The sequence below is a fragment of the Seriola dumerili genome, unplaced genomic scaffold, assembly GCF_002260705.1.
Source record: "Seriola dumerili isolate Sdu_G_001 unplaced genomic scaffold, Sdu_1.0 BDQW01000110.1, whole genome shotgun sequence".
Classification (NCBI taxonomy): Eukaryota; Metazoa; Chordata; class Actinopteri; order Carangiformes; family Carangidae; genus Seriola; species Seriola dumerili.
In genome coordinates, this window is record NW_019174365.1 from 1,528,861 (window position 1) to 1,555,563 (window position 26,703).

The 26,703-nt window shown below is 36.1% G+C and overlaps 1 protein-coding gene across 1 annotated transcript; it reads left to right on the forward strand.

Moving 5' to 3' along the window:
• Window positions 1-633: 633 nt before the first annotated feature.
• col9a2 (collagen type IX alpha 2 chain) lies at window positions 634-26,198 on the forward strand. Its single transcript, XM_022746955.1, has 32 exons — window positions 634-782; window positions 2,107-2,181; window positions 3,216-3,251; window positions 3,361-3,423; window positions 5,464-5,517; window positions 5,861-5,896; window positions 6,837-6,860; window positions 6,988-7,041; window positions 7,173-7,226; window positions 8,354-8,404; window positions 8,489-8,545; window positions 8,664-8,717; window positions 20,370-20,423; window positions 20,564-20,617; window positions 21,086-21,139; window positions 21,274-21,327; window positions 21,483-21,536; window positions 21,631-21,684; window positions 21,774-21,827; window positions 22,780-22,824; window positions 22,950-23,003; window positions 23,086-23,139; window positions 23,222-23,275; window positions 23,374-23,445; window positions 23,805-23,840; window positions 23,963-24,007; window positions 24,418-24,450; window positions 24,602-24,748; window positions 24,845-24,899; window positions 25,046-25,234; window positions 25,348-25,425; window positions 25,888-26,198. The coding sequence occupies exons 1-32, from the start codon at window positions 711-713 to the stop codon at window positions 26,091-26,093; spliced, it is 2,076 nt and encodes a 691-aa protein (XP_022602676.1). The 5' UTR covers window positions 634-710; the 3' UTR covers window positions 26,094-26,198.
• The last annotated feature ends 505 nt before the right edge of the window (window positions 26,199-26,703 follow it).

The window sequence follows — 26,703 nt, forward strand, 5'->3', positions numbered from 1 at the left end:
CACTGAGAGACGTTTGAAAAGCGAAGACAGAAGAAGAGACAGAAAGATGTTCAAAGACAGGTGATCTACACAGTTGGCTTAAACTCTCAGGTTTCATTCATTGGTCCACTCCCACAGCTTTGGGAGGAGCTTGATTGCTGCTCTCCTCTGATTGGCTCCTGAACCTTGTTTAAAATATGTTAATTATCCCTAAAGCATCCAATCACAGAGCCAGAAACAGCCCCTTTACTTGCATATTCAAAAAGTCTGCTCCTGCCTCAGATCTAAGGTGTGTGTGTGTGTGTGTCTATATATAGGTGTGTGGGTATTTTTGTGTGTGTGTGTGTGTGTGTGTGTGTGTGTGTGTGTGTGTGTGTGTGTTTTCCACACTTGTTGATGGGTTCATAGAGAATTTTTCTTCTGCTTCCAGTGGGACAGGATTACACCTCTTTTTCTCCTCCCTACTCCCTCCCCACCTCTACCACTCACCCTCCCCATCGCTCCATCAATCCCTCTCCACTCTCAGCTCTCTCCTTTCTCCTGCGTGGATTTTTCAGGGCTGTGCACATAGCCCCACCACCTCTTCCTTCCCTCCCCCCCTCTTTCCTCTCGTCCAGCTTTGCTCCACCAGTTCCGCACTGTGCCGGCCTGGAGAGGAGTAAGGGAGCGGAAAGAGGAGCAAGAAGAGAGGATTTGGTGAACCGAGGAGAGACAGACAGGGGAGAGGGACCATGGCTGCTCTCTCTGCCTTGCTGAAGACCTGGGTTATACTGCAGACCTTGTGCCTGGCTCTGGCCCAAGTGGTGAGTGGACAGGGGAAATTGAGACCGGGTCTGCTAAAGGCTTTGCTTCTTTATTCTGGGGTTCGGTGAGGACAAGGGCCCCTGGAAGGGGCCAGCAGGCTCTGGATGTCTTGAGGTGATGTTTTGGGTTGTGCGCTGTCTTGGTGCTGGTTAAGGTGATGAAAATGCTGGCTTTATATTATGCATGTAAAAGAAAACAAAAAGATGAGCTTGAAATGTGTTTGCTGCTGTGAAGACAAAATGAAACTGGACTATCTTCTGTGGATTATCATCCTTATCGTGTATGGAGTCTTATCTCTTCTTAACTGAGGAGCTCCTATTGAAGGCGAGGATTTGTCTTTACCTGGGGTACTTCTTTTAATGCTTATTTTTTTCAAGAAGACTTTTATTCATGGAAAAATGGAGGAAAACGTGAAAGAGTTTTCAGTTTTTCATGGGCAAACTAAGCAGCCATGACAGAGATGGAAAGTACTGAGCATTCACACATACACACACACTTTGTCCACTGGGTGTGAAACCCCCTATTCAAACACACACCTACGTGCTATCTATTGGACTCCTTTTTTCACTCTCAAGGATTATTTTTACTTTTTTAAATTTTGTACATTTTTCTTGAATGCTTGAAGAATTCAAAGTTGGATTATCATCTGATGGACTGGCTCATCCACTGAGATGATATGCAGTACAGGCTGAGGAGACAGTGAGACAGAGAGAAGGGCATGAGGTGGTGGGGGGTGGTGGTTGGTGGTAAACAGTGCCAGTCTCATGACCCCTCCTCCCACATTCCTCCTCAGTCTTTTGTTTTTATCCCCTCAGTTTTATTCAATACTATCCCAAATTTCCTTATTTTTTATATGGTTATGTGGTTTCTTTTATTTTTTTGTCGAAGTTAACGAACACATTGCAGTCACCTGCCTAGAATGGACTGATATGATGTAGGTCTACTCTGCATCATATGAAAAATGATTGTTTCACTATATATTTATCCATTATTTACTATCGCTGCATTACTTGTTGTTGCCAAAGTGATAGGTATCCAGTAATCTGTACAGCACATCCAGTCTAGCTAATACTGTTTGAATGCTTTGACAACATTAACTGTTTGTGTAACACCAAATTAATAGATCTAATTAACTCTAAATTTCATGATTATATTACTATAAAGTGAAAGAATATATATACTTTTTTGCATCATTGGCTACAGTATCACAATAAAATTCACATTGCTACATGATATTCCAGTTCAAAATATGTTTTGATATTTGTTCATTACTATAAAAGAATCGCATGGAGGTCTAAATTTTTCTTTCTGTCTGTGTTTCAGAGGGGTCCACCTGGACCTCAGGGCCAGCCCGGCCTACCAGGCCCTTCTGGCACTCCTGGATCGGACGGCATTGATGTGAGTATCCACACAAGTTTGCCCAACAGATTGGTCACAAAGACCATCATTGTGCTGGAGAAATACCAAACCCTGTGCTTCTCTGAAAGACTGGAGTCTTACCAGCAGAGGGCACTGCAAATGAAAACACACTGGTACAAAAGATCTCTGTTCCTCGCAGAGAGAGGGGTCTTTGAGAAGGGACCCTTAGCTCAATCCTGAGTTTGTGTCACAGTAATGTGATACATTTGAGATATTCTCAGGGTTAACCACATACAGGTTGTGCAAATATGTAGGAAATGAAGGCTGCTGGACCAGTGGAGCAAGAAACTGCAAGCTGCAGGGGATTTTTGGTTTCTGTTTTATGATCCAAAATCAGATGTAATGAAACATTTGGTCGTTTGGATCATCTTATACATTTGAGCCATAAACAATGGTCTATGATATTAAACTTTATTGCACCACCCTCGTTCATTCTCATCCATCTCCCACAGATATGCTCAGCATCAGGTTGCCACCAGAATGTAGCTGGGAAAAATTGGCGTGTTAACACCTCCCATTTAAAAAAAAAAAAAAAAAAAAAAAAAAAAAAAAAGACCAATGTGCTTAGTCCAAACTGGAAGTTGTAGTTTGCCCTCTTATTTCTAAATTGTAGCTTTTCCTATTTGGGTCTCTGCCACACAGGGGCAGATACATGTCAACATGAAAAGACCTGAATCAGGCCAGAAAGAAAAAACTTGATCTAAATATTGTTTACGCCATAATCACTGGCCGAATCTTTGAACTTGTGCCTGAAGAATATGATATTAACAAGTTGTTGCCTTGTCGCATAATGAGTGTTTGTGTGATGTACCCTAATTAGTCAAAACAAACAGACCCTATAATTTCTGTATATGACAAAACAAAACAAACATTGAAATATAGTTAAAACTGCATCATTTGTTTGTGTGTTATGAGCGCCTACCACATGTACCACCACATGTACCATTCCCTCCTCTGCCAAATTAACAAATCCCAGATAAATGATTTTAACCCTCTACTCCATCTCTCTGCAGGGAGAGAAAGGACCTCCCGGGCCCCCTGGTCCACCAGTAAGTTTGTACTGTGCTGCTTATTTGATGTTATATGGCAAAAACTTTCATGTTTGATTTCTCTGGCCTTGGTTTTGTAAATGACAGTAGTGTGTTTGTTTTAATGTAGGGACTTAAGGGAGAGCCAGGAGAACCAGGCCCCGATGGTGTGCCAGGAGAGAACGGCATTGATGTAAGTAAATAGACTGATGAGTGAGAGAGAAGAGAAGCGAGATGGATATGAAAATATATATGACATGATCAAAAACAAAAATGTTTCCAAAAAGAGACACTCTAAAAAACAGCGTAATGAAGACAGAGAGAGAGAGGGAAAAACACTGAGGAAACTTTTACTCTTTATTCTTGCCTTTATTCTTCTCGTATATTCCCACAGGAAGGGTATGATGGGACTTAGCCATTGTGTAAAAGAAAGTGAGTTTGAAAGAATACACGCTGGGGGAAAAACAGCCAAATACGTGTACAGTTTTTGAAACCAATAAAAGTACACAACCATACACAAAAACTTTTCTTGAGTTAATGAATAACATTTTCCTGAGACTCTGGGAACCATAAGTCATCACTATAGTGAAGGTGGAATATGACAGAAATGTGTAAAATATTAAAAAAAATGTATTATAAAGCCAAAAGATCTTGAGATCAAAATTTTAAAGGTACCCTGTAGGGCTTTTGCCCACTAGTGGTTCTGTAGATCAATGTATGGATGAGCAGGTCCCTGTTTTGTTTGTACAACCACATGCTCAAAGACATACATACATGCCTAAACTGTGGAGCGATAGACATTTGCACTGACTGGGAAAGAAGGTTTAGATAATAATTCTAAAAAAATACAAATTTGATAGAACAATCCCAACTCAAGGTTCACTTATATTACTATTTTTTTTCCTGAGCTTTCAACAGTGTCACAAGGTCCTCATCAGAACCCGTGTTTGCCCAGGTATCATGAAAATGGAATATGATTTTGTCTATTGTCTTTTGAAAGCATCAAAGTTCTTTCTTGAACTTGGAAATACCACTTTGATCAAAGCAATTCCAACTAAAGGTCCACTTACTAGATTTTTCCAACCATATCACAGAGCTGTTATGTTTTCATAAATGCTTGTTACACCTCAAGGATCTGAATTTTCGATGAGAAATGTTGCGTGTAAACAAAACTCCACATGTTACCTTTAAGTCATTACATAGTCAGCAGGATGGGCATGAAAATGACTTCTTTTAAAATGTCATGAAAATATATATTATTGAGCTAATGTTCAGCTTTTGTTTTTGTTTTAATGTAATATTTAAAGCATTTTGTAATGCTTCCCATTTTGCTTATTCTCACTGTCATAAAGTGTCACAGCTCTTATTTTACAATTCAAGAACAGGTCATGAGGCCACTTCAAGCTTCTGTGCATTGAGCTGTTTTCATATCAAGGTGCTTAGAGTTTCCCCTCTGTCCTTAAGTGTTTAATTGAATGAATATTGTCATGGTACTGCATCACTTACCCTTGAATATTTGTTTCTTGTGATTACAGTGATTTAGTAATTTCATGTATTTCAGTATTTCATGTTTTCAGTCATGGAAATGTGTTTTGAATGGATGTTTGAAGAAATAATTTGGAAAATGTCCTCTTTTTGAAACTAAATGATAAGGTGAATATACTTTTATGTTCAATCCATTTTCCCTCACTGATTACACTTATTAAACCTCTAGTAATCACAGGTAGCGAGGAGATGGAGATAAACACAAGTAGATGAGTTTAAAATGATTTTCAGTCCTATATAATAATGCTAATGATAGTTGTGATGCAGCTTTCCTGAAGGCAGTGACTGTGAGGGAAGGGGAATTGAGTGTCAATGCCTAATGGTCACATGCTAAAACAAGCACACACACACACACACACACACACACACACACACACACACACACACACACACACACACACACACACACATGCATTCCTAAGAGATTTAGCCAGTAATCCGCCCTGGAATCTCAATCTCGGGCTTGTTTCCTAATGACTTACAAGAACAGTGTCAGCTTCGATCAAATGTGTGATTAGCCCTGTTGCAAGGTGAATTCAAGTCACATGTAGCCTGAGGAAAGCACAGTGGTAACTGATGATTTCCTTTCTAACCTCCTCAATGTTTTCCCTTTGCTTTTTTTTTTTTTAACCTCTGTATACATGTCTAGTTTATCTGCCTGACTTCTTTTCTCCCTTCATGTCTCCAGGGTTTGATTGGAGCAAAGGGTGACCGAGGTCCTTTTGGGAGCCCTGGCCCTAAGGCAAGTGTTTAAACCCCCATCTCGAAAGATTATCAGAACACATTGTTATACTGCTTTTCTGTGGCAAACCAGCAACTCAAACAATGGGTGGAATAAAGCTTTCATTTTTCACAAGGGTCAGTTTTATAATAAAAGAGTCTCAGAATCATATTGCCTTTATCTTGTCCTACTGAGGACATGACGCTGACGCTGAAGTATAATAATTACTTTGTCTCTGAAGATTTTCTGTCATATGTGATAAGATATTGTTTCACCTTCAGTACAACAGTTTATGCCCTCAGGATATTGTCATCATCTGACATGTTACTACTATCGTTATATTGCTGTTTTCTGTCGTCTGTAGGGACAACCTGGACCAAGTGGCGAGCCCGGCCCTCCTGTAAGTAAATGATTCATTATTTAACACATTTTTTCTACTTTAGTATATATTCATATTTGGTATGACAAAGTAGATTATACATTATCTCATAAGGCTGGCGTGATACCTGTGAATTGACTATTGACTGGCAGAATTAGGCATTGTTGGAAGCCTAGTCAGTTTCCGAACAAATTCCCAACATATTGTAACCCAGCTGGTCTCATAAGGCAACCTCCCGAGTCCCTTTTTCTTCATGCCTGAATGCCTGACCAGCTGTGCCCCCTTTTGCGTTCAGTCTACCCAGATGTGGCATATGCTTTCTACAGCTGACATGAGCCTTATTTCTATCCACAATCCTCAATAAAGAATAGAAGTGCTATCAATGATCCGCATGTTAAGCTCATATTATCATCAAGTGCTGCCACACTGACTTAATGCACAAGGCCAGTCAGTTCAACGGTGCAAAATGTGCTGTAACACAGTCAGACCCCACTAGGTGGTGCTCTGTATCCACCTATCACACATCATCTAGTATATTCAAACACAAAGTCCAGAGTCACCCAATGTCATGCATGAATGCAACACTATTAGTTAAATCCTTTGTTTAGCATTAACAGGCGTGCTGTCTGGGGGCTGTGCTTGTAGACCCAGCTGCCTCACGCTGCACAGACAGGAGATCCTGCCCTGTGGGTTGTCTTCCTCCAAGAAGGCTTACTTACTTAATTACTTTTTTTTATATAATTAATTCCAAGCAAAAGACTCAGCAAACATAAACTGATTGCATTCTGTGTCTATGTTGTTCTTGAGCACTGTTTACCCTGCACTCTGACACTGTACACATGTGTTTCTAAATTACTGTTGCCATTATTAATTGGCTTACACAAACCTTAACTGATACTTTGAGTGATTGGTCCCACTTGTTATACAGTAATTTAACCCCTTGTCCCTTCTGTCCACACAGGGATCCGGCCTTCAAGGACTGGCTGTAAGTAGCTTGTATGGTATAATACGATTACACCTTTATCAATTTGGTTTGAGGTGTGGAAATCATTTTGTGGCCTTTTGGACATGTACACACTGTACATTCTTGGTCTGTGTGTCTCTCTGTCTAGGGTGCTCCAGGGCCAATCGGTCTTCCAGGTGAAATTGGACCAACTGGACCAAAGGTAGGACAACTGCTTCAGTTTATTGTACTAACTTCATGACTTACGGACATCTTATAAACATGTGACATTGGTAGAATTACCTTACCTTGCCAGTGCCATATTTACATATTTCTTTCCTCTGCTATGACTAGGGCATCATTGGACCATCTGGACCTCCAGGACTTCCTGGACCTCCTGGCAAGCCAGTAAGTGTCCGACCAGGACAGGTTGTCTAGGAAGCATCTTATTTACCTGTCATCTTTCTCTTGTTGGGCTGCTACTGAGTATCAAGTTGTTGTAGTGGGGATGGAAAAAACAACAGGAACATTCATAAACAAACATTTTTGAAAAGTATCCCATAATGTTCTTTTTGTTTTGTTTTTAGGAATTGTGACCAAGATATAAACTGAGTTAGACATTTTACAGCTACACTAATATCAGCTGATACATCAGCCCAGCAAATGTACCAGTCTAGCTCTAATAGCAACAATGGAAACATGGTGAATAAAACAGTGCCGCTTGGATAAACTCAAACCTCATCCATCGAAAAGCTGTCGCAGTAAATCATTTCATATCTGTGACTGACGACAGTCTTTTCATTGAGACTGGTGAGATCAGCTGTAAAAAGAGTGAGAGATAAATGAGCTACCAGCAGCTCATTGGGCTTAATCAAGCATATAGTTACACCAGTCTAATTGCAGTTAACTTATATAATAGAATGGGGTCACAGTGTAAAAGTAAAGCAAAGACAAACTCAACATCACAACTGCTAATGCTATGTTGAAGTTTGATCTTTTCTGCAGAACCCTCAGCAATTTTTCTTGTTTTTTTAAAATCTGCTGTATGATAACAAAATACCTAGCACAGCCAGAGCTCACTGCTGCCTGTCCAGGTCCCAGTAGAGACTAAGTGGTGAGATATCACAAACAGTTTTGAGTGGTACACTTTCAAGTCTATTTTCCAATGGTGTATGTACTCTCCTGTGTGGTTCCAAGAGGGGGAGGAGGGTGTCTTCATTGAGAGTGATGTTCCCAGCCCAGGGGAGTGTATTTGTTTAGCTCTAGTGCCGTCCTAGGGTAAATAAACCCCCATTAGATCAGTGGAGCTGTCTCATCTGACTGTAGCAGGAATACATCAGCCCCTGTAGAGATACTTTACTTTCTAACTCAATCTATAAACGGAGAGAAGAAAAGATGGAGGGAGCAATAGATAGAGAGAGAGAGAACGAGAGAGTGCTGGCTCAGCGCAGGACATACAAGGAAACTGTCTGCCATCTGTGACCAGGTGACTTTTTTCTTCACCCATCTATCTATCTATCTATACATCTGCCTAGGGTCCTCCAGGGAAATTCATTGGTGGGGAAGAGGGCAGTGCAGACTTCCAGGTAAGATCTAATGACATCTGCTTTCTTGCAAATCTGTTTTGACACACTTTTCATAATCCGTATATTTCCCTCTCTCAACAACAGTGTCCTCTTAACTGTCCAGCAGGACCAAAAGGCCCACAGGGACTGCAGGGAGTCAAGGTGAGCAGTCTGTGTGTGTTTGCCTCAAGTTGCTCTGAAGGAAAACCTTTTTCAGTATCAATATCTGTTACATTACAAAATTGTTGTGACACAATACTGATTTATTGTTGCCCTCTAGGGACACAAAGGACGTGCTGGTGTTCTCGGAGAGCCTGGCAGCATAGGAAAACTGGTGAGCTGCACAATCACTGCTGGGGAGGATACACAAATGCACTCAAACACCCATACTTGTACATGTTGTACAATCTTGCACACTCACCCACCATTCAGGACCAGCAGAGGCAAGGATTAGCTCTAATGAAGCCCCCCGAGGCACATGACTGGCACTAATCTGGCTGCGATTAGTCAGGCCTGGCCCTGGCCCTGCAGTCAGCATGCAGTGAGCCAGATGAAAGGGGTGGTGAAGAGCCAGGTACATAAAGGGGAGGATGAGAGAGTCAGGGTTCGAGCAGCCCTCTCACCTCACTGTATTAAGCAGAGCTAATGAGCACACAGTGGGCTCCAAGGGAGCGGCTAGCCAAGCCCCAGGAATTAGCCTCTGATCTTCCCACACAAGCAGTATTCTGGCAGCGGTTAGATGCGCAAAACATTCAATGCACCAACTTACCACTTCTCTCATGCAAGCCAGTATTTTAGAAGACCTGCACTGACTCAAGGTTGCTTTGTGGTGCAGCTTTCCCTTTTTCTTTACTATATTATAACATTTTTGATGTTTTTATGTCTTACTCTACTAATACGTTCTTTGATGTTTTTATGCCTTACTATACTATGACGATTTTATGACATCTTATGCCTTAATATACTATGACATTTCTATGCCTTACTAGAATATGACGTTTTTATACCTTGCCATAAAATGACGTTGTTTGATGTTTTTATGCCTTACTATACTATGACTTTTTTTGACTTTTCTATGCCTTGCTATACTATTACGTTTTTTTTATGACATTTTATGCCTTACAATGATGGTTTTTGACAAATTTTTATGCCTTTCCATACTATGAAATTTTTTACATTTTCAGCTGTACTATGCTGTTACGGTTTTTGATGTTTTTATGCCTTACTATACAATGATGTTTTTATGACATTTTATGCCTTACTGTACTATGACTTTTTTTGACTTTTTTATGCCTAATTTACCATGACTTTTTTTAGGTTTTTCTGCCTTACCATGATATGACATTTTTAGGACATTTTATGCCTTACTATAGTATGACGTTTTTTTGCCTTACAATAATATGACGTTCTTTGATGTTTTTATACCTTACTATACTAAGACGTTTTTATGACATTGTATGCCTTTCTATGACGTTTTTTGATGTTTTTATGCCTTACCATATTATGACATTTGTGACATTTTATGCCTTACTATGCTGTTACAGTTTTTGATGTTTTTATACCTTTCCATACTATGATGTTTTTTAACTTTTTTATGCCTTACTATACTATGACTTTTTTGACATTTTTATGCCTTACTATAATGTGACATTTTTATGACATTTTATGCCTTACTATACTGTGATGTTTTTATGCCTTACTATACCATGACATTTTTATGACATTTTTAGCCTTACTATAGACAATGACATTTTCTGACATTTTATGCCTTACATAATATGAGTTTTTTTTGACGTATTAATGCCTTACTATATACAGTGACGTTTTTGGATGTTTTTATCCCTTATTATATTATGACATTTTATGCCTTACCATAATGTGACATTTTTATGACATTATATGCCTTACTGTACTATGTCATTTTCATGCCTTACTATACTATGACGTGTTTGGATGTTTTTATGCCTTACTATGCTATGACATTTTATGCCTTGCTATACTATGACTTTTTTTGAGATATTTATGCCTTACTATGCAATGACGTTTTTGGAAGTTTTTATGCCTTACGTCATTTTCATGCCTTACTATACTGTGACGTTTTTATGCCTTACGATACTATGACTTTTTTGACGTTTTTATGCGTTACTATACTATGACATTTTATGCCTTACTATCCAATGATGTTTTCTGACGTTTTTTTGCCTTACTATACTGTGACTTTTTCTGACATATTTATGCCTTACTTTACTATGTCATTTTCATGCCTTACTATACTGTGACGTTTTTATGCCTTACGATACTATGACTTTTTTGACGTTTTTATGCGTTACTATACTATGACTTTTTTTGACATATTTATGCCTTACTATACTATGTCTTTTTTTGACATATTTATGCCTTACTATACTATGTCTTTTTTTGACATATTTATGCCTTACTATACTATGACTTTTTTTGACGTTTTTATGCCTGACTATATTATGATGTTTTTATGCCTTACCATAATGTGACATTTTTATGACATTTTATGCTTTACTATACGGTGACGTTTTTATGCCTTACTATACCATCACATTTTTATGACATTTTATGCTTTACTATACAGTAACTATTTCTGAAATTTTATGCCTTACTATACTATGATGTTTTTATGCCTTACTATACTATGACGTTTTTATGACATTTTATGCCTTACTATACTATTATGTTTAATGCCTTACTATACTATGACATTTTTATGACATATTATGCCTTTCCATAATATGACTTTTTTTTTGACATTTTATGTCTTACTATACTATGACTTTTTTGACGTTTTTATGCCTTACTATATTATGACGTTTTTGTGCCTTACTATATTATGACATTTTATGCCTTACTATACTATGACGTTTTTATGCCTTAATATACTATNATGCTTTACTATACAGTAACTATTTCTGAAATTTTATGCCTTACTATACTATGATGTTTTTATGCCTTACTATACTATGACGTTTTTATGACATTTTATGCCTTACTATACTATTATGTTTAATGCCTTACTATACTATGACATTTTTATGACATATTATGCCTTTCCATAATATGACTTTTTTTTTGACATTTTATGTCTTACTATACTATGACTTTTTTGACGTTTTTATGCCTTACTATATTATGACGTTTTTGTGCCTTACTATATTATGACATTTTATGCCTTACTATACTATGACGTTTTTTTGACATTTTATGCCTTACTATACTATGACGTTTTTTTGACATTTTATGCCTTACTATACTATGACGTTTTTTTGACATTTTATGCCTTACTATACTATGACGTTTTTTTGACATTTTATGCCTTACTATACTATGACGTTTTTTTGACATTTTATGCCTTACTATACTATGACGTTTTTTTGACATTTTATGCCTTACTATACTATGACGTTTTTTTGACATTTTATGCCTTACTATACTATGACGTTTTTTTGACATTTTATGCCTTACTATACTATGACGTTTTTTTGACATTTTATGCCTTACTATACTATGACGTTTTTTTGACATTTTATGCCTTACTATACTATGACGTTTTTTTGACATTTTATGCCTTACTATACTATGACGTTTTTTTGACATTTTATGCCTTACTATACTATGACGTTTTTTTGACATTTTATGCCTTACTATACTATGACGTTTTTTTGACATTTTATGCCTTACTATACTATGACGTTTTTTTGACATTTTATGCCTTACTATACTATGACGTTTTTTTGACATTTTATGCCTTACTATACTATGACGTTTTTTTGACATTTTATGCCTTACTATACTATGACGTTTTTTTGACATTTTATGCCTTACTATACTATGACGTTTTTTTGACATTTTATGCCTTACTATACTATGACGTTTTTTTGACATTTTATGCCTTACTATACTATGACGTTTTTTTGACATTTTATGCCTTACTATACTATGACGTTTTTTTGACATTTTATGCCTTACTATACTATGACGTTTTTTTGACATTTTATGCCTTACTATACTATGACGTTTTTTTGACATTTTATGCCTTACTATACTATGACGTTTTTTTGACATTTTATGCCTTACTATACTATGACGTTTTTTTGACATTTTATGCCTTACTATACTATGACGTTTTTTTGACATTTTATGCCTTACTATACTATGACGTTTTTTTGACATTTTATGCCTTACTATACTATGACGTTTTTTTGACATTTTATGCCTTACTATACTATGACGTTTTTTTGACATTTTATGCCTTACTATACTATGACGTTTTTTTGACATTTTATGCCTTACTATACTATGACGTTTTTTTGACATTTTATGCCTTACTATACTATGACGTTTTTTTGACATTTTATGCCTTACTATACTATGACGTTTTTTTGACATTTTATGCCTTACTATACTATGACGTTTTTTTGACATTTTATGCCTTACTATACTATGACGTTTTTTTGACATTTTATGCCTTACTATACTATGACGTTTTTTTGACATTTTATGCCTTACTATACTATGACGTTTTTTTGACATTTTATGCCTTACTATACTATGACGTTTTTTTGACATTTTATGCCTTACTATACTATTATGTTTAATGCCTTACTATACTATGACATTTTATACCTTACTATACTATGATGCTTTTGGACCTTTTTATTCCTTACTGTACTATATAATTTTCAGGCCTTACTACACTAAGACTTTTTTGGACTTTTTTATGCCTTACTATACAATGACATGTTTGGATGTTTTTATGCCTTACTATACTATGACATTTTGTGCCTTAATATACTATGACTTTTTTGGCATATTTATGCCTTACTATACGATGACTTTTTTTTTTTTTAACTTTTTTATGCCTTACTATAATATGACATTTTATGCCTTACTATACTATGACTTTTTTTTTTACATATTTATGCCTTACTGTGCAATGACGCTTTTGGAAGTTTTCATGCCTTACTATACTATGACGTTTTTATGCCTTACTATACTTTGACATTTTTATGACATTTTATGCCTTACCATAATATGACATTTTTTTTCATGTTTATATGCCTTACTATACTATGACAGTTTTATGCCTTACTTTATTATGACATTTTATGGCTTATCATAATATGAAATTTTTATGACATTTTATGCCTTACTATACTATTATGTTTAATGCCTTACTATACTATGACATTTTTATGACATATTATGCCTTACCATAATATGACATTTTTTTGACATTTTATGCCTTACTATACTATGACTTTTTTGACGTTTTTATGCCTTACTATATTATGACGTTTTTGTGCCTTACTATATTATGACATTTTATGCCTTACTATACTATGACGTTTTTATGCCTTAATATACTATGACATTTTTATGACAAATTATGCCTTACCATACAATGACATTTTTATGACATTTTATGCCTTACTATACTATGACGTTTTTTTGACATTTTATGCCTTACTATACTATGACTTTTTTGACGTTTTTATGCCTTAATATACTATGACATTTTTATGACAAATTATGCCTCACCATAATATGACATTTTTATGACATTTTATGCCTTACCATAATATGACATTTTTTTTCATGTTTATATGCCTTACTATACTATGACAGTTTTATGCCTTACTTTATTATGACATTTTATGGCTTATCATAATATGACATTTTTATGACATTTTATGCCTTACTATACTATTATGTTTAATGCCTTACTATACTATGACATTTTTATGACATATTATGCCTTACCATAATATGACATTTTTTTGACATTTTATACCTTACTATACTATGACTTTTTTGACGTTTTTATGCCTTACTATATTATGACGTTTTTGTGCCTTACTATATTATGACATTTTATGCCTTACTATACTATGACGTTTTTATGCCTTAATATACTATGACATTTTTATGACAAATTATGCCTTACCATACAATGACATTTTTATGACATTTTATGCCTTACTATACTATGACTTTTTTTTTTACATATTTATGCCTTACTGTGCAATGACGCTTTTGGAAGTTTTCATGCCTTACTATACTATGACGTTTTTATGCCTTACTATACTTTGACATTTTTATGACATTTTATGCCTTAATATACTATGACTTTTTTGATGTTTTTAGGCCTTACTATACTATGACGTTTTTGTGCCTCACTATACTGTGACGTTTTCTTACATTTTTATGCCTTCCTATATTATGACATTTTTTGCCTTACAATACAATGACGTTTTTTGACATTTAATGCCTTACTGTACTATGTCATTTTTATGCCTTACTATACTATGACATTTTTATGACAAATTATGCCTTACCATACAATGACATTTTTATGACATTTTATGCCTTACTATACTATGACGTTTTTATGACATTTTATGCCTTACTATTCTATTATGTTTTTATGCCTTACTATACTATGACGTTTTTATGCCTTAATATACTATGACATTTTTATGACAAATTATGCCTTACTATACTATGACTTTTTTGACGTGATTATGCCTTATTATATTATGACGTTTTTGTGCCTTACTATATTATGACATTTTATGCCTTACTATACTATGACGTTTTTATGCCTTAATATACTATGACATTTTTATGACAAATTATGCCTTACCATACAATGACATTTTTATGACATTTTATGCCTTACTATACTATGACGTTTTTATGACATTTTATGCCTTACTATACTATGACGTTTTTTTGACATTTTATGCCTTACTATACTATGACTTTTTTGACGTTTTTATGCCTTAATATACTATGACATTTTTATGACAAATTATGCCTCACCATAATATGACATTTTTATGACATTTTATGCCTTACCATAATATGACATTTTTTTTCATGTTTATATGCCTTACTATACTATGACAGTTTTATGCCTTACTTTATTATGACATTTTATGGCTTATCATAATATGAAATTTTTATGACATTTTATGCCTTACTATACTATTATGTTTAATGCCTTACTATACTATGACATTTTTATGACATATTATGCCTTACCATAATATGACATTTTTTTGACATTTTATACCTTACTATACTATGACTTTTTTGACGTTTTTATGCCTTACTATATTATGACGTTTTTGTGCCTTACTATTTTATGACATTTTATGCCTTACTATACTATGACGTTTTTTTGACATTTTATGCCTTACTATACTATGACTTTTTTGACGTTTTTATGCCTTAATATACTATGACTTTTTTTTTTGACATTTTATGCCTTACCATAATATGACATTTTTTTTCATGTTCATATGCCTTACTATATTATGACGTTTTTGTGCCTTACTATATTATGATATTTTATGCCTTACTATACTATGACTTTTTTGACGTTTTTATGCCTTACTATACTATGACGTTTTTATGCCTTAATACACTATGACATTTTTATGAAAAATTATGCCTTACCATACAATGACATTTTTATGACATTTTATGCCTTACTATACTATGACATTTTTATGACATTTTATGCCTTTCTATACTATTATGTTTAATGCCTTACTATACTATGACATTTTTATGACATATTATGCCTTACCATAATATGACTTTTTTTTTGACATTTTATGCCTTACTATACTATGACTTTTTTGACGTTTTTATGCCTTACTATATTATGACGGTTTTGTGCCTTACTATATTATGACATTTTATGCCTTACTATACTATGACGTTTTTATGCCTTAATATACTATGACATTTTTATGACATTTTATGCCTTACTATACTATGACATTTTTATGACATTTTATGCCTTAATATACTATGACTTTTTTATGCCTTTTTATGCCTTACTATACTATGACGTTTTTATGCCTTAATATACTATGACATTTTTATGACATTTTATGCCTTACTATACTATGACATTTTTATGACATTTTATGCCTTACTATACTATGACGTTTTTATGCCTTAATATACTATGACATTTTTATGACATATTATGCCTTACTATACTATGACATTTTTATGACATTTTATGCCTTAATATACTATGACTTTCTTTTCATGTTTTTATGCCTTACTATACTGACAGTTTTATGCCTTACTTTATTATGACATTTTATGCCTTACTATAGTAAGGCATAAAATGTCATAATAAAGTAAGGCATAAAACTGTCAGTATAGTAAGGCATAAATATGTAAAAAAAAAACTCGTAAAGTAAGGCATAAAACTGTCAGTATAGTAAGGCATAAATATGTAAAAAAAAAACTCGTAAAGTAAGGCATAAAACTGTCAGTATAGTAAGGCATAAATATGTAAAAAAAAAACTCGTAAAGTAAGGCATAAAACTGTCAGTATAGTAAGGCATAAATATGTAAAAAAAAAACTCGTAAAGTAAGGCATAAAACTGTCAGTATAGTAAGGCATAAATATGTAAAAAAAAAACTCGTAAAGTAAGGCATAAAACTGTCAGTATAGTAAGGCATAAATATGTAAAAAAAAAACTCGTAAAGTAAGGCATAAAACTGTCAGTATAGTAAGGCATAAATATGTAAAAAAAAAACTCGTAAAGTAAGGCATAAAACTGTCAGTATAGTAAGGCATAAATATGTAAAAAAAAAACTCGTAAAGTAAGGCATAAAACTGTCAGTATAGTAAGGCATAAATATGTAAAAAAAAAACTCGTAAAGTAAGGCATAAAACTGTCAGTATAGTAAGGCATAAATATGTAAAAAAAAAACTCGTAAAGTAAGGCATAAAACTGTCAGTATAGTAAGGCATAAATATGTAAAAAAAAAACTCGTAAAGTAAGGCATAAAACTGTCAGTATAGTAAGGCATAAATATGTAAAAAAAAAACTCGTAAAGTAAGGCATAAAACTGTCAGTATAGTAAGGCATAAATATGTAAAAAAAAAACTCGTAAAGTAAGGCATAAAACTGTCAGTATAGTAAGGCATAAATATGTAAAAAAAAAACTCGTAAAGTAAGGCATAAAACTGTCAGTATAGTAAGGCATAAATATGTAAAAAAAAAACTCGTAAAGTAAGGCATAAAACTGTCAGTATAGTAAGGCATAAATATGTAAAAAAAAAACTCGTAAAGTAAGGCATAAAACTGTCAGTATAGTAAGGCATAAATATGTAAAAAAAAAACTCGTAAAGTAAGGCATAAAACTGTCAGTATAGTAAGGCATAAATATGTAAAAAAAAAACTCGTAAAGTAAGGCATAAAACTGTCAGTATAGTAAGGCATAAATATGTAAAAAAAAAACTCGTAAAGTAAGGCATAAAACTGTCAGTATAGTAAGGCATAAATATGTAAAAAAAAAACTCGTAAAGTAAGGCATAAAACTGTCAGTATAGTAAGGCATAAATATGTAAAAAAAAAACTCGTAAAGTAAGGCATAAAACTGTCAGTATAGTAAGGCATAAATATGTAAAAAAAAAACTCGTAAAGTAAGGCATAAAACTGTCAGTATAGTAAGGCATAAAATGTCACAAAAATGTCACATTATGGTAAGGCATAAAAACGTCATAGTATAGTAAAGCAAAAAAAGTCATAATATAATAAAGCACAAAAACGTCATAATATAGTAAGGCACAAAAACGTCATAATATAGTAAGGCATAAATATGTAAAAAAAAAAAACTCGTAAAGTAAGGCATAAAAATGTCATAGTATAGTAAGGCATAAAATGTCACAAAAATGTCACATTATGGTAAGGCATAAAAACGTCTTAGTATAGTAAGGCATAAATACGTTAAAAAAAAAGTCATAGTATAGTAAGGCATAAAATGTCAAAAAAAATGTCATATTATGGAAAGGCATAATATGTCATAAAAATGTCATAGTATAGTAAGGCATTAAACATAATAGTATATATAGTAAGGCATAAAATGTCATAAAAACGTCATAGTATAGTAAGGCATATAAACATGAAAAAAAATGACATATTAATGTAAGGCATAAAATGTCATAAAAATGTCATAGTATAGTAAGGCATAAAATGTCATAAAAATGTCATATTATGGTGAGGCATAATTTGTCATAAAAATGTCATAGTATATTAAGGCATAAAAACGTCATAGTATAGTAAGGCATAAAATGTCATAATATAGTAAGGCACAAAAACGTCATAATATAGTAAGGCATAAAAACATCAAAAAAGTCATAGTATAGTAAGGCATAAAATATAATATAGTAAGGCACAAAAACGTCATAATATAGTAAGGCATAAAAACGTCAAAAAAGTCATAGTATAGTAAGGCATAAAATGTAAAAAAAAAAGTCATATTATGGTAAGGCATAATATGTCATAAAAATGTCATAGTATAGTAAGGCATATGAACATGAAAAAAAAATGTCATATTATGGTAAGGCATAAAATGTCATAAAAATGTCATAATATGGTGAGGCATAATTTGTCATAAAAATGTCATATTATGGTAAGGCATAAAATGTCATAAAAATGTCATATTATGGTGAGGCATAATTTGTCATAAAAATGTCATAGTATAGTAAGGCATAAAAACGTCAAAAAAGTCATAGTATAGTAAGGCATAAAATGTAAAAAAAAAAGTCATATTATGGTAAGGCATAATATGTCATAAAAATGTCATAGTATAGTAAGGCATATGAACATGAAAAAAAAATGTCATATTATGGTAAGGCATAAAATGTCATAAAAATGTCATATTATGGTGAGGCATAATTTGTCATAAAAATGTCATATTATGGTAAGGCATAAAATGTCATAAAAATGTCATATTATGGTGAGGCATAATTTGTCATAAAAATGTCATAGTATAGTAAGGCATAAAAACGTCAAATAAGTCATAGTATAGTAAGGCATAAAATGTCAAAAAAACGTCATAGTATAGTAAGGCATTAAACATAATAGTATAGTAAGGCATAAAATGTCATATGTCATTTTATGCCTTACTATACTATGACGTTTTTATGACAAATTATGCCTCACCACAATATGACATTTTTTTTCATGTTTATATGCCTTACTATACTATGACAGTTTTATGCCTTACTTTCTTATGACATTTTATGGCTTATCATAATATGAAATTTTTGACATTTTATGCCTTACTATACTATTATGTTTAATGCCTTACTATACTATGATATTTTTATGACATATTATGCCTTTCCATAATATGACATTTTTTTTTTACATTTTATGCCTTACTATACTATGACTTTTTTGACGTTTTTATGCCTTATTATATTATGACGTTTTTGTGCCTTACTATATTATGACATTTTATGCCTTACTATACTATGACGTTTTTATGCCTTAATATACTATGACATTTTTATGACAAATTATGCCTTACTATACTATGACTTTTTTGACGTTTTTATGCCTTATTATATTATGACGTTTTTGTGCCTTACTATATTATGACATTTTATGCCTTACTATACTATGATGTTTTTATGCCTTAATATACTATTATGTTTAATGCCTTACTATACTATGATATTTTTATGACATATTATGCCTTTCCATAATATGACATTTTTTTTTGACATTTTATGCCTTACTATACTATGATGTTTTTATGCCTTAATATACTATTATGTTTAATGCCTTACTATACTATGACTTTTTTAACGTATTTATGCCTTACCATAATGTGACATTTTTATGACATTTTATGCCTTACTATACTATGACATTTTTATGCCTTACTTTACAAGTTTTTTTTTTACATATTTATGCCTTACTACATTATGACATTTTATGCCTTACTATATATAATCTTCCATAACCACTTAATGATGGTTATTCAACCAGTTTTCCTTTACTGTTTCTCTCCATCTAAAAATTTTTGTGATCAAAAATAAAGAACTCCAAGAAGCTTGTGAAAGTGTATTGAATGTAGCATCAGACCAGCACAGACTAATTCTGTCTCTTCTTTTTGTCTCCTCCACCAGGGCCTCAAGGGAGAAGTGGGCATCTCTGGGGAACAGGGCATCCCAGGACCTCCGGTATGCTATTTTATTGGTTTCACACAGTATCATCTTGGATTGACAGAACCCAGTGTTCTAACAATATTAGTGTGCTAGGACTTGTCCATGGTTAAAGGTCAGTTTCTTTCTCACCACACTGTTCTCTGCTTCCTTGTAAGGGTCCGATGGGCCTGAGGGGTTATCCTGGAATGATGGGTCCTAAAGGAGAGGCAGTGAGTACCACTTTTGTTTTTTTTCACATTCACATATAACTTTTTTGTCCTTTTTCTCTTTGGGTACAAGGCTGTTCTCGTTCTTAGATGAGCACCAAGGAGGCACAGCCAGACCTGCCCCCACTATACAAACATCATCCATTACCAGCAATGGGGACATATGGAAATGATGCTAACACAAATCTCTCCCCTCCTCTAATGAGTTGGGGTTGTCTGGGTCCACGGTGCCTCCATCTGTAGTTAATGATCCGCTATAGCCATCCGTCTTACTGTTAACATTAGCCGCGTTAGCCAAGTTAGCGCCCCGGCTTAGTGCCAAAGCAAGAGTGGCTGGCTCTCTGTGTAGTTCCTATTAGTGAAGTGAGTTAAGTGCTAATTACCCCTTTATCACAATGAATAGTAGGCTACCGTGACTTAGCATCCTCCCTGATCTTAAGTGATTGATGGCACTTTTTTGTTTTCCCATAGGGTCCTAGTGGTTACAAGGGCATCAACGGACCTGTAGGAATTCCTGGGCCTCCCGTAAGAACGCACACACACCATCACACACAGACAGACTTTATTTGACTTTATTAGACTATATAGACTTTATTAATAGAAAAACAAGTTCCTACAGTACAGTTCAGGTACTCAAAGTCTCTCTTTGTTGTTTGCAGGGTGAGGAGGGACCTCAGGGACCACCTGGAGAAGCAGGAGACAAGGGAGACAAAGTAGGTGACTCTCCAAGTGTTTTCCCTTGAAGTTTACTGCCAAAGCAGTGGGGCAAGACAAAAAAAAAGTGAAACATTTCTCAGAAATGGAATGGGGACAGTGATTCTGATGTGCTTTGTGAAAACACTGATGTTGATATGCTCATCTTCTGCAGGGCAGCAGAGGTATCCAAGGCCCACAGGGTGCGGTTGGCAAAAAGGGAGAAAATGTGAGTGATTGTACTTTAGCATGTGTGCTACACAGAGTCGTTTTGAGAGAGTGTGCCAAATGAAGTCCACTGACTCATCTGCCTGCTTTTTCAGGGTCTGCCGGGTATTGATGGAAAAGATGGCACACCTGGTATTCCTGGAATCAAGGTAAGGGTTGCTAGTTGCGATAATAATGAGTAACTTCAATTTCAGTAAAAGATGGCATTTTATTCTTATTCCGTTCTCTTTTTCTGCAGGGCAGCCCCGGCCAGGCTGGGATGCCTGGTTCCCCTGGTCCTCAGGGAACAGCTGTGAGTGATCCTTCAGTGTAATGTTTGGGGGGTATGATTGTCTGAGGGTTTTTCTGCAAGGCCACTAAAGGCACATGCAAATAAGCCCATCTGTAAATGCCTATTGTCACTCAGACCACGTAGGGGGTCAATCTGTTCTCCTCCTCAATTCAACTAAGCCAGAACACAGAGAGAGGAAACCAGCGTGAAGCAGCCTGTAAATTTTGGTATGTTTTGTTCTCTGGGCAGTCATCCAGGTTAACAGTGACCCTGTGACCCATGCTGTTTTAGAATTTAAACCACCTTGAAATAGCATTCTCTATCCCACCGCGAGTGATTTATCACAATCAGACCAGTGGGTATACTTGTGTGTATGTGTGTGTTTTTGTGTGCGCGTCATTCTGACTAAGGGGTAATGGAGCATGAGATGCACACTTTGCTGTGTGGTCATTGCAGTGACACTAACACTGCTGCAAACTCCCTCACCATAACTTAGCCTGCTTTATGCCCCACTGTGATATACCATCTCACACACACACACACACAAAATCACTGTAAGGAAACCTGCTACAGGCCGGTATATGGCAATGGCCGATACCGCATCGCAGCCTATTTTCATTATTATTATATAAGGCATCAGCTTTATTACTACCTGCTACCGGCAGCCACATTCTAATATCCACATCCATTACCCAACAGCATTTTCAAGTTCACTCTCTGTATTTCAAACATATGAAATACTCTGTACACCACACGGTCAGAATACAAGATACAGATATAATCAGTTTTAAGAGATTTCTGTGGCTTTTATCGGATAGTGTGGAGAAATGTGCAGCAATGGTCTTCAGCTGGAATCAAACCATGGATGTTGCAACTAAATGGTTTTCACCTTTACTTCTAGGCAGCCACAATACACAAGATACCAATGTAACTTAGATTTTCTCTGATTTTAGTTTGTTGATTCTCTTTGTAGGGATTGCCTGGCAGTCCTGGGGCTAAAGGTGGACCTGGGGCTAAGGTAAGCCTTTTTTCTACCAACTCATATGATATGATTTTATATTGACCTGTACTGTTTTTTAAATCATTTTTCTGACTTTCATGTTTTTTAAAACGTAAATCTTCTCTTATCTTTCTCCATGTTAGGGCGAGCCTGGACCTAGAGGTCACGTTGGCATGCCTGGGGCCCCTGGACCTCTGGTAAACATATACACAACATTTCATGCATTTTTACTGTATATTGTGCAGCAGGGTGAATAATCGTACTTTTGCATTCTCCTAGGGTGAACCTGGTCTTCCTGGTGAGGCTGGTATGGAAGGAGTCCCTGGACCCAAGGTACAAATCACAAATTATTACAGTAAAACACTAACAACAGCTGCTTAAAACCATATTTACTCATCTTACCTGACCTGTGCAGGGTGACAGAGGACAGCGGGGAGAAGTTGGGCCACAGGGAATAGTCGGCAAGCCTGTAAGTCACACTGTGTCATTATATTACAATGTCTTTCAAATTAATTTAAAATGATTTCAGGCTGTACTTCTAATACTATTTCTATCATCACCTAACAGGGAGGCAAAGGAGAGAGAGGGCCCATTGGTATCCCAGGTGCCCAGGGCCTTAGTGGAACCAAGGGAGACAAGGTATGTGTGTGTGCCTGTGTGCATGAACAAATACATATTTTTCTATGTGAGACATGCATCATGGGTCTATATTCAAACACACTTCATAATAATACAGTTACACAGACTTGTCCATTGGGGGCAGTGTTTACCCATGAATAAAAGTCCCATAAATCCACAGTAAATCACTGAATGAGGCAAGTAAAATAAATAAGTAATATAAATGATAATCTAAGCATCCTCATCTTCTATGTTTTAGAAACGAGACAACATCTTTCTTACTTTGTGATCTCTGGTGTCACTGCCTTAAAGCAACATTTAGGATTTTATAATTGAGATTTCCTCCCTTCTACATGTTCTTGAACCATCTTTCTTTCCAGGGCTTCCAAGGCAAAGTCGGGTCAAAGGGAGATGTCGTGAGTAGTAATTTTGCTTTTTTTAAACTTGGATTGTGTGAAACCTCATATACCAGCTCCATGCTGACAAATATATTTCTCTATTCATCTTTCTCATCTTTTCCTCTCTTTGTCACTTTTAGGGTGACCCTGGTGTTGAGGGATTGGCTGGCGAGAAAGGTGAAAAGGTAAAAATCAAACCCTAAACTGTTTCAAACTTTTTGTTACAAAGAACCACTATAGTCTCTGAATGCACAAAACACTTAAACTCTCCAGCTTTAGATAAGGAGGTTTAAACATCTGGTTCTAAAGGCAGCAGAGCAGAGTGATATATAGCAGAAAATATTATAACCATACAGAAGTTAAGAAGAAGAGGAAGTCTGCTTTTGAATTTGCATACAAATCCCCATAATAATCCAGATGGCGAATGAGCTATTTACACGACAGTGAGCCAACGACGCATGTTGGCTCTTTGAAGCCACATTTTTAGACATTCATTTACAATATTCATTCTTGAATTATTGCTCAATGAGTGTCTCTGAAGCTGAAATGATAAGCGATGTGATGGATGAATGTCTGTCTTTCTTTGCCGTGACAGGGTTTGTCTGGTGAACCCGGGCCCAAAGGACAGGTGAGGATCGAACCGTTTGGAATCTGACGGCTGTGCTATAACAATGCTAGATAGGATCTTTCTTTTTTTACGTTGCCCATCATCTATTTTCATTGGCCTCTTTCTTTACTCTCCATAAATTCATCCTGCTCTATGGCTCCTCTCTTCACAGCAAGGAATTAGGGGTGACACTGGACACAATGGACCCACTGGAGACCCTGGTAAACCAGGAGACCAAGGACCATCAGGGCTGCCTGGTCCTAGGGGACTCAATGGAGAGCGAGGAGTACCCGGCATGCCGGGCATTCAGGGTTCATCAGTAAGTCCAGTTCACTTTTGGTCACAACATTTATGTTTCATGGAATATATGTTGTTTGTTGTGTCTTTGTGATGCTAAGTCTCCTCTCCTCTCCAGGGACGTGATGCATCCGACCAGCATATCATCGAAGTGGTGTTGAAGATGTTGCAGGGTCAGCGTCTAGACCTGAATATTCACCTTTGATGTCCATAGGGGAGATTGGATTAGCTCATTCACCAAAACTGCTTTCATCTCCTGAGCAATCAGTTTCCCATCATGAGAGGTAATTTAATCAAAATGCTGTCTCCTGTGTTACAGAGAGGCTAGCAGCAGTGGCGGTGAGCGCCAAGAGGGCTGTGCTCGGTGGTGCAGGTGTAATGGGACCTCCCGGGCCTCCTGGACCTCCAGGATCACCTGGCCCCCAGGGGCCTCATGGCTTACCTGGTGCCCGTGGCATTCCTGGCATCATTGGAGCACCAGGACAGATTGGAAACACCGGCCTTAAAGGTAAAAAAAATAGACAGTGTGGCATTGATACTTTTGCATATGATGAATACACGGTTGTAAGTAAGACTTTTTAAGGGCACATCTGATGTCTTTACATCTTTTGCATTCCCAAGGAAAGAGAGGGGCAAAGGGAGATAGAGGAGATCCTGGTAAACCTCACCCAGGACCACCAGGACCCCCAGGAATACAAGGTAAGAGCTAAAGCCTCCCTGAGCCACACACACACTGTAAGATCTATGCTCTTACTGAAAACATTAAACAGTCTTAATATGCGATTCTGACCAGTGGGTAAGAAGAGGAGGGGTACAATAAGTAACTGAAGGACTTGACATTATAGTGCTTACCTCAGGAGAGCCTGCTCAAAGGCATTTTAAAAGCATCATTAACTCCAGTCATTTAACAGATGCTCTTGAATGAGAATGTAATAGGATTGCAAAAGTACACACTAATTCAAACTGTGGGGAATGCACTCACACTCCCCTGTGAACACATACACACACCTTAAATGTATGCACACATACAGTACACATGTGTAACTGAACTCTAAAATGGGGTGTCAAGAGATTTGGATGAACATCAATGTAATTAAGTCATGTTAACCCCTGGAAATCTGTTTAAGTCCTTTCTTGATGTGGAACTTTCTCCCTCCACAGGTCCTCCTGGTGTAGATGGTGTGGCCCGGGATGGCAGGCCCGGAGAGAGAGGACCTCAGGGATCAGCCGGAGAGGCCGGTCGCCCCGGTAAGGCCGGTGCACCGGGTCTGCCAGGCTTCTGCGAGGCAGCAATGTGTCTGGCCGCATCAGCATACACCTCTCCGAGACTACAGGAAGCGGGAACGATCAAAGGACCCAATGTCTAGAGACCTGTCTCTCCATCAGCAGCTCACAACACCTGGGAGAGAGGAAGAGAGAAAGAGAAGGAAGGAGAGAGACCACTCTTCTCAGTCGGACAACATCAAGAACGAGGGGAGGGGAGGGGAGGGGTGGGGTGGGGTGGGGTGGGGTGGGGTAGGGTGGCGGCAATAATAGTGACTAGATGTATGGCGCCCCCTCCTGAAACTCACAACCTAAAGTTTTGACTGGTGGGACATACTCTGATCTTAATCCCCCACATCACCATGACAACAGCAGCTCACAGCCACCCACAACGTTTTTGAATTCTCTAGTGTTTTTGGATGGTGTCAGTGTCAGTCCCATCAAAATATCCCAGCCCTGTTCCAGCAGTGAGAGAGGAGCAGATTTACATTGCATCTCCTCGTCTCCCACCACAGTATCTCTGAGCTGAGAGGGGCTGAAAACCAAGCGTGGTGAAGGGTGCTTCTCTTTTACACCGAGGTCACTTTAAATGGTTTTATATATATGCAATTTTTTTGTTGGAGAGTGTTTTAAAGTTTAAATGCCCTGTCTGTCTTGCAACATCACACCTTATGCCTTTTAAAAGTGTACAAAAAGGACCAATAAATGATTACA